Source organism: Orbicella faveolata, unplaced genomic scaffold (genome assembly GCF_042242905.1).
Source record: "Orbicella faveolata isolate gen_17 unplaced genomic scaffold, um_ofav_v1 contig_25, whole genome shotgun sequence".
NCBI classification, from domain to species: domain Eukaryota; kingdom Metazoa; phylum Cnidaria; class Anthozoa; order Scleractinia; family Merulinidae; genus Orbicella; species Orbicella faveolata.
The window spans coordinates 10,452,208-10,466,117 of record NW_028301553.1 but is presented as its reverse complement, the minus strand read 5'-3'; the positions used below and the strand labels follow the sequence as shown (position 1 = coordinate 10,466,117).

The 13,910-nt window shown below is 41.2% G+C and overlaps 1 protein-coding gene and 2 pseudogenes across 1 annotated transcript; 2 read left to right on the top strand and 1 right to left on the bottom strand.

Moving 5' to 3' along the window:
- The first annotated feature begins 6,359 nt into the window (after window positions 1-6,359).
- Window positions 6,360-9,900, top strand: LOC149108893 (serpin B6 pseudogene; annotated as a pseudogene).
- Window positions 9,901-10,386: 486 nt separating this feature from the next.
- Window positions 10,387-12,261, bottom strand: LOC149108892 (leukocyte elastase inhibitor pseudogene; annotated as a pseudogene).
- A 67-nt stretch (window positions 12,262-12,328) lies between these two features.
- Window positions 12,329-13,744, top strand: LOC110049217 (serpin B6-like). Its single transcript, XM_020755000.2, has one exon. It carries the CDS (start codon window positions 12,429-12,431, stop codon window positions 13,590-13,592), a length of 1,164 nt encoding a protein of 387 aa, XP_020610659.2. The 5' UTR covers window positions 12,329-12,428; the 3' UTR covers window positions 13,593-13,744.
- The last annotated feature ends 166 nt before the right edge of the window (window positions 13,745-13,910 follow it).

The window sequence follows — 13,910 nt, the reverse complement described above, 5'->3', positions numbered from 1 at the left end:
CAGATTTGATAGCCAGGCTCTTTAGATGATTCTTACCCGTGTCCCACCAAGATTGTAAAGAATCAAAGGAGTGTTTCATAGTTTTCCACCCAGCCCAGAAATCCGAGACTGATGATCTGAAACCAACATCCTTAAGGATCGGGATGTTGAGCTTCCAGTAGCCAGGGCTGCGAGGAGTCGGTTCCGGAATGGGAACAGTGAGAAGAACAGCACAATGGTCGGAATAAGGGCAAGCCAGCATGTCACAAGATCGCACAAGATGTATCCATGAGTAGGGACACCCGACAAGGTCAATCCTGGATGACAGTGTGCCATCTGGCCTAAGCCAAGAGAAGGCAAAGGTAGCAGGATTGCGAGATCTCCAAATGTCTACCACACCACAATCACGAAAGTAATCCAAAACATTGGAACCCCTCCTATCCATGGACCGGTCAAAAACGGCATTGAAATCCCTGCAAACAAGGGTGGCAACCGACGGATCAACTTTGGAGGAGACAAAACTGAAAAAGGCGTCCCTATCCGGATTCCGGTTAGGGGCATAAACACAAACAACACGGAACATCACATCACGATCTTGAAATTCAGCCAAAACAAAACGACCATCCGAGTCAGTACACAGAATTAAGCAACGAATATCTAGGCCGTAAGAGAATAGCAGAACCACAGGAGTGTGCGGAGCCAGGGGAAACAACAGATAGGAAACAGTAAGAAGAAAACCAGGAATTGCTTTCGGCAATTGAAGTGACGTGCGTTTCCTGCAGGCAAGCGAAGTCTAAAGACAAATGACTGAGCCAATGAAGCAGAGCCATCCTCTTATTCGCGTCCCGCAACCCATTGGTATTAAGAGTTAAGAAAGACGCCATGACAAGTCAGTAAATGAAGAAAAACAACAACTACGAAAAATAAACAAAGTGTCAAGAAGGGAGATCAGCTCTAAGTGGGACGATCTCTCAACACCATCGGTAGACCACGATGCCGCCCACCACCTTGGGGGGAGGCAGAAACAGTCCTGTGTTTCTTTTTGGACGAGGGATCCCTGGACCTACTGCGTTTAAGCGATGCCAAAGATGGATCCATTGAGTCGACATCAGCCTTAGAGCGCAAATCCGAAGATTCTAGGACTTCACACTACCACTTTGAACATTTTGTTCAACATTTTGAGCACCACCAAGAATGCTTTGGCTCTGAGAGAACTCAGATAGCTTGAGAGGAAGAGAGGGAGGGCTCATCCTCAGTAAATTCTTCAATGTCAGAGCCGTCTGACGCATCCACAAAAACTTTCTCCGAGGAAGGAGCAGCCTCTTCCTGAGGAGCCAACAAATGGCTAGAGGAAGACTGAGTAATGGGGGCCGGCTGATGAGAGCCAGCCAAAGGGTTGCTAGACCCCTCGGTGGGGGCGACCCCAGGAGAAGCTGAATGACTGGAAGAGCCAGCAACCTCATGAGAACCCGGTTAGGCCCCACCGTTAGCGGGAGCACCAGAAGAAATTTGGACACCTGAAGAGCCCCCACCATTAGCAGGAGCACTAGGAGAATTTTGATCTCCCGAGGAGCCCCCGCCATTAGCGGGAGCACCAGAAGAATTTAGACCACCACCAGGGAGGACCACCTGAGCCCCACCATTAGCAGGGGCACCAAAAGAATTTAGACCACCCACAGGGGGGACCACCTGAGCCCCACCATTAGCGGGAGCGCCAGATGAATCACCCCCAGAAACGTCCTCAGCAGGATCCTCATAAGGATAGTCAAAAAGATGGACGATAGTGGTGGGAGGACCCCCGTCCATCCTACACCACAAGCCGAAAAGCCTCACACCCTTATCACGCAAAGCAGCGAGGGCCTGCTCTTCCTCTTTGAAAGTGACACGTAGGGCGTCAACTTCTGTTGGACTGCCACCACATTTTGATATTTTTGAAGATGGCAGTCAGAATTTCATCCCGGGATTTGCCCGAGAGCTTTTTGCCGCAATGGATGTTGACAGTTTTGCGGTGTTCTCGCATGATGAAGATATACAATAAATATTGACGAAAGGAAAACAAATTTAGACAACAGGATTATTGCCTGGCTACAATAAAATTAGGTGAACACGGGAAAGAAGATGAATTTGACAGAACCACGGGAATTTACCAGCTACAAAAGTATTACTAGATAATAAAACTACAAAGAGTTAAGAGCTTCTGCCTGAGAGACCGGGGCAGACTTGGAAATGGCGGTCGGCCGATTTCGCTTAAAATTGGTACACAAAGTCGTTATGTGGGCTTATGTACTATGCCAAAGTTTCAGGTTCAACGACCATTTTTTAGCCGAGTTCTGGATATCAGCACCCCAGGGGTCCCCAGAGGCTGATTTTTGGTGTAATTTTGGCCACTTTTCATTCTCTCTTTTAGCAACGTACAATTAATTTCAGACAAAACCAAAACCATATTTGTAACGTCCTATCCTTAGGCTTCTATGGGTAAAAATATTAGCTCACGGGAAGTTTTCGTTAGCCTGTGGCTGTGATCACAACTTAGTCCTATTTGAAGCATATGGGGAGCAACCGGAAATGGCCTGTTTTTCAGACCGCATATTTTCCATGCCCATATTTTATATCGTGAAGTCTTAGTATCCCTGCAAAGTTTAGCCCTTAGTTTAGTAATACCAAGAAAAAAATACTAAGGTTGAGTGTTTTTTACTAAGAAGAAACTTACGAGAAAATGACTAACCAGGCCACTTCCGGTTTAAGTTTCAACAAAGCGTGTCTCTAAAAATCAACCATTTGATTTCGATTAATGCCTTTTTTTCTTCTAAGTCAGAAATTAGAGACTCTGAAATTAATTCTAACCGAAAAGACTTACCCTTAATCAGAAATTTTCATGTGATTTTTTTAGGACCGATCATATTTTGGTCCGGCAACGGTTATAAATTTTTGTGGAAGAAGTCTTGAAAATTACGGATAGTGGAGTCGCTGGACTTTTTTCCTGAAGAAAAACAACTTATCAGTCACTCTAAATGCAATCACAACGTCTCTCATGACACCACTTGAAAATCGCTTTGAACCTTAAGGAAATTTCGAATATACTTATAGCTAATTGCAAAATTAAATGCGGTCTCACTATTCCAGTCTATACGCACGGTGTCTGGATAAATTCACTTACTATGAATGCTTACCTGGCTACAAGTTTAGAGGCTCGCCCCTTTCTTATAATCCATTAAAAGTGAAGCAACATTAAAAACCGTAGCCCCAGCGATAAATTGATCGTGAGTGCATCGTTGCGAGTAATGAAAATTCAGGTTGATTCATACCGTACGTGACGAGGTCACGACACGCCAACTTATCTGAAGTTTGCTGGCTATGATTGTCTTGGGATTCAGTTTTTTCTCGTCTAGATTTGTCTCCTTGACACTGCAGAGAATGATCAGGTATAGAACTTGCATGAGAACCTAAAGAACGAATGGATATGCTACAGAATATTTATTCATACCCAGTCCACCGGTGCAAACGGCCTAGGTATTATAAATTGAGGAAGTCCAAGACGGTCCGTTTTCCCCGCCAAGTCGCTAAATGTCTGACTAAATTACCAGAAAATTACTCATTGGCACACTTTCCCTTTCTCTATTGGGATTTTCCTTTTGTTGCTTTCTCAGTCCGCACAGATCCAGACTAAATAGGTGTACTGCATATATCCAAAGATAGGACAGGGGAGGGGTGGATTGTCCTTCAAAGACTACTGCTTACAGCACCCTAGCTGTAGAATTGCTGGCCCTAAACTCCGATTTCCATAAAAAAGAAGTGATAATCCCCAGGACGACCAGTATGCTTGGTGTAGGTGGTATGGTAAGTCGTCACAAAGTCCAGTGCCTCATGCATGCTGGAGCGTAAATTGGTTATTGCTCTTCTTCCCTGGACAGGATGATAATCACCGGCTCCTATTTATACATCTGGGTGGAGAGAGACACTGTGAAAGAAAATTGCCTTTCCCAAGACGACATGACAACGCCCTAGTAGCCAGGAGCGCTCGATCCGGAGTCCAGCCCGCAGCCATTAGGCCACGACCGAGCTATGCGCTAGGCAGTTGCCAGTTTTGTATAGAATTCGAACGCGTTACTACGTTACATGTTTACTTCAGTCTGTCGTAAATTGATAAAATGCAACCGTGAAATGAATATATGGCCAGCACATGGACATCTTGCCGGCTGGATTGTTTATTTACAGGAAAAGAAACTATCTGCGATCAATTAATTAAACTTATTAAATCTATTCATTCTTTAAGTGAATTTAAAAGGTGCAAAAAAACTATGTTTGCTCCAAGAAACCTTGAAAACGTCAATAAAAAACAGAGAATTAGATGAGAAAAGTCAAACTTAGGGTAATTATGCCTGATAAAGCAAGGTTACCATGGAAACAAGGCAGAGTCCCATAAATAAGGCTTTTTTTTTTTAGCTTTTCCCACCTAACTTATACACTCAGTAAACAACTTGTTTCATTGTATTTTGATTACTTTTCTTGTTATCAACGTATAAAGTTTCCCCTCACCTTCCAGTCCCCTGGGTACGAGGTACAAATGTTACATAAAATTTAGTTTCAAATCCGTCAGTAGGAAAACTTCTAGTTTATGGTTTAAAAATATATATTTCATTTAAATAATTTACTTTGGGATCATTGAGTGTTGGTTAATTGTGCAGCTGGTGTCTAAAAATATCTCCTAAAAAGTAATTAAGAGTTTGACATGAAGTGCGTAGTAGGTAACTTCTCTAAAAATGTTTCGTAGTAAAAAAGCATCAACCTCAGTATTTTTTTCTTGTTATTACTAAACTAAGGGCTAAACTTTGCAGGGATACTAAGACTTCACGATATAAAACATGGGCATGGAAAATATGCGGTCTGAAAAACAGGCCATTTCCGGTTGCTCCCCATATGCTTCAAATAGGACTAAGTTGTGATCACAACCACAGGCTAACGAAAACTTCTCGTGAGGTAATGTTTTTACCCATACAAGTCTTAGGATAGGGCGTTACAAATATGGTTTTGGTTTTGTCTGAAATTAATTGTACGTTGCTAAAAGAGAGAATGAAAAGTGGCCAAAATTACACTAAAAATCAGCCTCTGGGGACTCCTGGGGGGGACTGATATCCAGAACTCAGCTAAAAAATGGTCGTTGAACCTGAAACTTTGGCATATTACATAAGTCCATATAACGACTTTGTGTACCAATTTTAAGCGAAATCGGCCGACCGTCATTTCCAAGTCTGCCCCGGTCTCTCAGGCAGAAGCTCTTAAGATACAAATTTGGACAACAGGACTTTAGCCTGGCTATAATAAAATAAAGCGCAGCGAATAGCAATAAATAAGGGAGAATTAATTACTATTTAAATACGTTAGCGGGACTTTACCCGACTACAATAAATACTATTAAGGAGAAAAAGAATTTGCACAACAGGACTATTGCCTGACTACAATAAAATTACGTGCACACTGCAAAGAAGATGAATATGAATGAACCACGGGAATTTACCCGGCTACAAAAATATTACAAGATAATAAAACTACGAAAATAAAGATACAAATTTGGGTAACAGGAACTAGCCTGGCTACAACAGAATTAAGCGTATCAAACAGCAATGAATAAAGGAGAATTTGGAAGAGCGAAGGCTTAACAAACAAGCAACGCTCAAGCAAAATTAAAGCACGCTATCAAAAAATGCTAAACAGGATGGGACAATTGCCCAGCCACAATAGATATCAATTAAGTTAAATTTGTTAAAAGTTGAATTTGGACAACACAGGACAAACCTGGCTACAGTAAAATTAACGCAAGAGACACAAAGTACAGAAGAGTGCAAAGTACACAAAAGTGAATTCAAAAGGATCCACTCAGAAAGAGCCACACACAAATTTAGAAAAATGAGAAGTTAAGCTGGATGGGTGACCAAGCTTAACTAAAGGCAAAAACACGCAGCGGCCAGAAAACTGGCACGATTGAGTGCAAAAGAAAAGCTCTCGGCCGAAAACGGAGTCGAGCAAAGAAGAAAAGTACGGAGGAAAGATGCAAAGACGCCGCTTACCCTAGGTTAGGTCAGAAGACCAGCATGAAGTCCCTAGGAGGGTCACGGCAAAGATGCGAGGGTTAAAACTTACCAATCCTCTTGACTTGAAGGTCAATCAGTACCTGATTCTACTTGAGATGACAGCGGATCAAACAGTATGTAGGGACATTGCGACTGCATACATGACGACCGGAAGTCATAGAATCTAGGACTGGAAAATCCTATGTCCTCAGAGCCCTTCGATTCTCGTGCCAAGTCCCTGCCGGCTAAAAGGAGCGAAAAGGGCTATGGGGACGAGAATGGCGTGACACAACAAGTCCCTTCAGTTTCCCTCGCGTGATCGCCAGTTATAGTTTGTCATGCAATGGCACGTTTTACACTGTGTTTGTATCAATGAAATTGTGAAAAGACGTGGTAGGTCTTACATGCAAAATGAAGGCTGTTATCGAAGCAAACAATCGATTCACCGTGGATCTCCACAAAATTCTCAGAAATGACGAACAGTTTAAAGACCAAAACCTGTTTTATTCGCCGAGCAGTTTGAGCACTGCACTTGCGATGACTTCTATGGGGACAAGAGGAAACACAGCTGTGCAGATGGCCAAGGCACTACACTGGGAAGGAATGTCTAGGTATCAACTTCGAAGCGAAGAACAAGACTTTCTCGATGCCCTCCTAGAAATCAACACTGCTAGCAGCGAACTGCTAACTGCAAATCGACTTTTCTTGCAAAAGAATTTTAGCCTGGTACAAGAGTTTGTTGAGGGGACGAAAACATTTTTCCACGCTGAAATAGCCTTGGTTGATTACCAGACAGACCCAGATAGCGCTAAGAAAGAAGTGAACGACTGGGTCGAGGAGAAAACGAAGCAGAAAATTAAGAATCTGATTGCTGAGAAAGTATTTAACGCACACACTCGGCTAACCTTGGTGAATGCAATCTACTTCAAGGGATTTTGGCAAAACCAGTTCGATCAACAGGCGACTTTCAAACAGCATTTTGTCGTCTCAGAAAGTGAGAAGACTGATGTACAGATGATGCACCTTATGAAAGATTTCAGGCACGTTGACGATAGCAGGGTCCTAGCTTGTCAGATCCTTGAGATGCCTTACCAAGGAGAAGATCTTTCCATGGTCATCCTGCTGCCTCATGATACCCATGGACTGGCCAAGTTGGAGGAAAGCCTCACCCATGAAAGATTACAACAGGCTTTTGCATCTGTATCACAGTCACACCCACAAAAGGTAGAGGTGTCCCTTCCAAGATTCAAGCTGATTCAGCAGTTTGCAGTCAATGACGTTCTTGCAAACATGGGAGTAACAGACATGTTTGATGAGTTGAAGGCTGATTTCTCTGGCATGACACCAGGTCCTGAGAAGCTCCATGTGTCCCATGTCATCCACAAGGCATTTGTAGAAGTGAATGAGAAGGGCGCAGAAGCTGCAGCAGCCACAGCAGTGGTCATGATGGCTCCAACAGGCTTTGTGAGAAATCCAATTTTTTGTGCTGATCATCCATTTCTGTTCATGATTTGTCTTAAGAAGTCCAGTGCTATTTTGTTCATGGGTCGGGTAGTGAAACTATAGAATTGTCATAAGCAACTATAAGAGACAACATCATTGTAGGGGGTGCTAGGTAGGGGTTGAGGATACTTCCCATTTACAAGCTTTATAAGTGGAAAAGTGAAAAAAAAAAAAAAGTTTTGTAGGTGCATGTCAAGCAGGGGTGTATACTCACCATAATGCACTATAGGGGGAGGCTCCATGTACCCAAAGGGGTCCTTTTTCAGGCTGCGAGGTACATATATTAAGCAATTAGAATATGAGTTCCAGACTTTTATCACGCATAGAAATCGAGAGCAAATAATCTTATTGTTTTAGGATAAATCTACAAGTCGTTCAAGACTTTATCTAAATCCTCTTCACAGACCCCTCGAAAATGCAAAGAAACGGCCATCATTTTGTTAAAAACTGAACACTGCTATGCTGCTCACTATCTATCACAGAATAGATAGTGAGTAGCATAGCCAATCAGAGAACAGCATTTGTGATAGAACGCTAGTAGATTTATACAAAAAAGGGGTAGATTTAAACAGTTGAAGTACAGATCAGGGTACAAAAATTTCGTCATTTAGTTATTTAAAAGGCCTTTCAAACTAGTGGATGTGTCACTGGTATATTAGTAATGCTGAGCTACAAAATTTAGGATATGAGGATGTTTTAGGGGAGAAACATTTTGGTGCACCTTTTTTGGGTACCAAGATTGCTGCAGGACTTTATTTAGGGTCTGTCTGATTACCACCACCACCCTCTGCAGTAAACTAGGATGGAGTAATCTCTATTATGAGAAGGAAAAAGAAAAAATCGAAAAATCCAAAATACCTAATGGGCTTAGTTTAACTCTTCAGCACTCACAAATATTGAAAACAAATTAGCTATCCCCAAACCCTGTACCAATTTATTAAAACATAGATTCTGCTACAGTGGGGCACATAGCCTTCCATCTAATTAATCATCACATAAAGAGGATGGGTGCCCCCCTCGTACCTTTTACGGGTCACAAAGGCAGTTTTGGTACCTCGTAGTGTGTTCAGCCTCAAGAGGTCCACAAGGTGAGCTTTTGTGGTACCTTTTAGGGTATAAAGCCCCAAAAAATATGACAGGAGATAATGTGCTGTTTTAGAATTGGCACCTCTTGGGGATGAAAAAAAAATTCAAGCCACACCCACAAAACAGGATATTGGTACCCATTAGGGGTTTTTTTGAAAACTTCCAATGAGCACCCCCACCCCCCATTTCTGATGAATAAACCCCCCACCCCCAACTCCCCCACCCCCCCACAATGCATGACACTGGACAGGATGTATGATTTTTAAGCATGAATGGTATGAAAAAGTGTATGTGCATCTCTTCATACGACCTCAAGAACTGGATGGTAATTTTCCAGAATCCATGTTAGTGGTACTTAATTTTTGAAACAGAATTTAAAGTATATTTTACCAGTCATTTATATATGCATTTGCGATGCAACTAAAATATGCAATTGTACAGTTTATGATGAGGAAAGAAATTATTTTCAGGTAAATTGTCTATATGTTTTTGGAGTTAATTCACTTTAAATACCATACGTTTTTCATAAATATTGTAGTGATATTAGTAATTTTCATTCAAACCAACTAATTGTTAATGGAAATATTTTTGATGCTTTTGTTAAATTATGTATAAACATACTCTGTAAATTACTGGTATGAAGATCCTCTTGTGGAAGCTAATAAACCTTATTGTACTGTATTGTACTGTATCAATAATTCTCCATCCACCAAATCTACTTTCAATTTTGTTATAACTGTGAAGGTGAAAACATGTAGGACAAATTCAGTCATATTACTTGTAGAGATCTTTCTCCTAATAATTTCATGTCAGTCTTCTTAATAAATACACTCCAGGATGGTTGTAAACAAGAAAAATCATGGCCATGAGTTTGGGACAAAAGTTATGAAAAAAATCCTATTTTGTAATATTAAAATATTGTCCTGAAGGATCCACAACATTCCAATCCTCTTTGAGGAAGTCAAATCTTGTTATAGAACAACGTTTGTATTCTTTGTCATTATTGGTTCATTTACTGAAATATTGCATTGCACTGGCTAATGAATAAAAGTCCTATGTAAATGATTTATTCAGTTAGAATACTGTCTCCTTGGAATGTAACCATAGGGATATTGTAAACAAAATAAATTTCTGGTTAGTTAGAATTAGCATACCACACACTCTAATTATAATGTACACACAAATATCAATTTAAAAAAAAAACACAAGTACAGTAAAACGTTGTTGTGAAGATAAGAAAATAATAAAAGTTTCTTTCACTTCACCTGCACCTTCCCACCCTTCCCTGGAGTGTGACACAACTCTGAATTTCATTCTTTGGGGTGACAGAGTGTCCCAATAATTTGCAGACCATTAAAGTGGTTTAAAATTAGTCCTATTTTTATCAAATCCACATACAGTGTCAATTTACTTGTTTCTAATCTCTAATTTTCTCTTCTATGTTTGGCATTTGATCCCCATAAGTAATTCCTGTTATGAAACAAAGCCTCTTTCAGATCAACAAGGCAGAAACAGTAACTCAACTTCAGGGCTAATTAATTTATTTCAGCTTAAACTGACAATGTTGTTGCACAGTTGTTACGTATTTATTGTCAGACATCTTCTTATAATGGCATGTAAGATAGTCCAACCACTCCTTCAGTGAGGGGGGGGGGGGGGGGTGCTTCAGACTAAAAAGAAATTGTATTTCTTTTTAACGTTTTAAACAAGCTACATCAATATCATTGATACATTGATCAAAGAGAAGCCATTTGGACAATACTCATTTTTAATCTCAGATTTTGGAGGCATCATTGCAAGTTGCGTTTAACTATACATGCTGATAATATCATATAGAAGTTTGCCTTTCTCCAGGAGCTGCTCACAATAACTATTGAATGGGATAATATTATTTTAACAAAATTGCATTATTTATTTATTTCTCATAATATTTTAAAGACCAATGAGTACAAATGCATAGTGTGAATTCTTTCTCAAAGACGTCTCTGATGAGATTCTTATCATTTAAGCAGTTGCATTAAGAAAGCCTGATAAACAAGGATCTACCCATTAACAAGGATCAACCCCAGTCTAATACTCGTGCTAGCAAGCAGGCTTATTGAACGTCAACCTTATCCCAGAAAGCTTGGTCGACCATTTGCTGGAACAGTGAAGGCTAACATTAGTGACAAAAATGTGTTTAAATCAAATAATGATGTGGGCAGCAAAGAATTCTGTTAAAGCCTTTTAAGGTAGTTAAAAAAAACACTCTTTTTTTTTCTATTGAAAGCTACTTACATGTAGACTTGCTTAGACTAGTTGACCAAACTTACAGTTCATCACTTTGATGTGCAGAATTGGAATTAATTTTGGCAGTGTCATTTTCTTGTTCAGTCATCTCAGGTTTCTTGACGCGACCCATAAATAAAATAGCGCTTGAGGTCTTGTGAAAGATTATGAATAAAAAGGGGTGATTGGCATAGAACTCTGGAGGCATGTCTAAAGATCTCTTCTGCATAACCACCCCAGATGCTGCAGCGGCTTCTGCTCCCCTCTCGTTCACAACGACGTGTGCCTTATGTATCACATGAGAAACATAGAGGCTTTCAACTGAACTAATCCCAGACAGGTCTGCTATGCCAGGCTCAAACAAGTCAATTATGCCTAGTTTACTGAGTACCTCCTTCAGTTCAAAATGCTGACTCAGGATAAATTTAGGAATGGATACTTTTACAGTGGTGTTCGTGAACGACATAATCCATTGGGACATGATTTCAGTGTTTATCACCTGTTCGAGGTGAGAGACTCCATTGATTTCATTGGGAAGGACAATCAACATAGCAACGCCGTCCCCACTGTATGGAAGTTCAATAACTTTACAATTATTTTCTTTGTCGACAAAGTAACTGTGCCTTGAGGTGTGTGACATCATCTCAACTTCCACAACATTCTTATGATCATTCCCGGTATAAAATCGAGCATGATGAGTTTTCTCTGGCTTAAAGGCATGAAGCCATGTACCCTTGAAATAAATTGCATTAATTAATGCCAGTCTCGTATCTTGATTGACAGCTCCGGGTGGGAGGAAACCCTTAATTTTCCTTGCGGTATTTTCTTCTACCCACCCATTGATCTCCTCTCTCGCTCGCTCATAATTCTCCTTAAAGTCAACTTTAGCAATGCGTGTGTCGTAGAATGTAAGGCAACTTTCCTGAAACTCGGCTGTCTCATCTAAGTCCTCGTGTCCCCAAATTCGATTGGCGATCTTCAGCTCCAGGTTATCGTGCTCGGATTCTTGTATGGCCTCCTGCAACGACTTCAACGCCAAGTGGACGTCTTCGAATTCATGAGAGAACCACTTCAAAGTTTTCGCTAATTCATGCGCTGTGTTTCCTCTACTTCCCAAGAACACCATCGCCAAAGAGACTACAATACTGGTTGGAGAATAGAATAGATTGTCATCTTTCAGTTTCTCCTCGTGGTTGAAACTTTTCAACAGATCGAAACCAAAATCGTTGACAGTTTCTATTATCTCTCCCACCTGTTGACTTTCATTTTGGTCTGACGACGCTAAACTGTTAGGAAGTGAAAGGAAAACGAGGAAGCACAAGCTTACGAACATTTTCATTTTCAAGGGCCGATGTGAATCGGTTGAGTGTGTGACGCGTGACATAAAACGGGAAGTTCTGATTGGTTGAACTGAAGCCAATTACATGAAATTTGCACAACTGCTGCACAAGTGTTAAACACGTTCCCTCTTTCGCAAGCTTCATTTCAGTGTTGACGAACTTTGAAGGTTTTGTAGACGAAGGAATGTCTAAAATGGAAGCTGTGGTTGAAGCAAGCAACAAGTTCACGGTGGATCTCCAGAAGGTTCTCAAAAATGAGCAAAACTTCGCTGGCAAAAACCTGTTCTATTCGCCAGGCAGTCTGAGCATAGCACTAGCCATGACCTCTTTGGGAGCCAGAGGAGACACAGCTACGCAGCTGGCCAAGGCACTACACTGGAAAGAAATCCCCTCACTCCACGATGAAGAAAAACATTTTCTTGAAGCTCTCCAAGCCGCAAACACCGCGAGTAACGAGCTCCTCACTGCCAATCGAATTTTCCTTCAAATGGACTACAACCTGTTGGAAGACTTCGTGGACGAGATGAAAGATTTCTATGGTGCTGAAGTAGGAATGGTTGATTACCAGGACGATACAGAAAACGCTAGGAAACATGTGAACGCTTGGGTGGAAGAGAAAACGAAACAGAAAATTCAGGATATGGTTCCCTCGGGAGTATTCAACACCCGCACTCGACTGTCCCTGGTGAATGCAATCTACTTCAAGGGATTTTGGCAAAACCAGTTCAAAAAAGAGGAGACTTTCAAACAGAATTTCTTCGTCTCCGAAAGTGAAAAGACCGAAGTAGAGATGATGCACCTGACGAAAAGGTTCAAGCATGCTGAAGATGGTGGGGAGCTTGCCTGTCAGATTCTTGAGATGCCTTACCAAGGAGAAGACCTTTCCATGGTCATCCTGCTGCCCCATGCCACCTATGGATTGGCCAAGTTGGAGGAAAGCCTCACCCATGAAAGATTACAACAGGCTCTGGCGACTGTATCACAGTCACACCCAGAAAAGGTAGAGGTGTCCCTGCCAAGATTTAAGCTGACACAGCAGTTTCAACTCAAGGAAATTCTAATTAAGATGGGAGTAACAGATATGTTTAGTGAGTTTAAGGCTAATTTTTCAGGCATAATCCGAGGTCCTGAGAGGCTCTACGTGTCCCATGTCGTTCACAAGGCATTTGTCGAAGTGAACGAGAAGGGCACAGAAGCAGCAGCGGCCACAGCAGTGGTCATGATGTCACGAATGCTTAGTCCAATGTTCGATGCCAGCTTCTGTGCTGATCATCCATTTCTGTTCATGATTTGTCACAGGAAGTCCAGTGCAATTTTGTTCATGGGTCGCTTTGTGAAACCAGAATAAAACTAGTAAAACAACATGCACTTTTAATTTAGACAATTAAACATAGTTAAAATGTTGCTGCCTAGGTGGAACTTGGAACTCTTAAAGCGGATAGTAATAAAAAAAAAAGTAATGTATGCAGCTTATTCCTAATAAATATTGCTTCAACTGGATTATGATATCATTATACTGTGTTTTTCATTTAGTTTGTTCCTGGGGGTACTCCCAAAAAACATTGAGGGGTTGGGGTGGGGGGGGGGGGGGGTGTGTGGCCAACTTCCTATTTAAAACCAAAATATGAAATTGACCTTACAAAACATTTAATACTCTTAAATTAAG

Coding starts and splice junctions, on each gene's coding strand:
- LOC110049217 (XM_020755000.2), top strand. CDS start 12,429: ATGTCTAAAATGGAAGCTGTGGTTGAAGCAAGCAACAAGTTCACGGTG.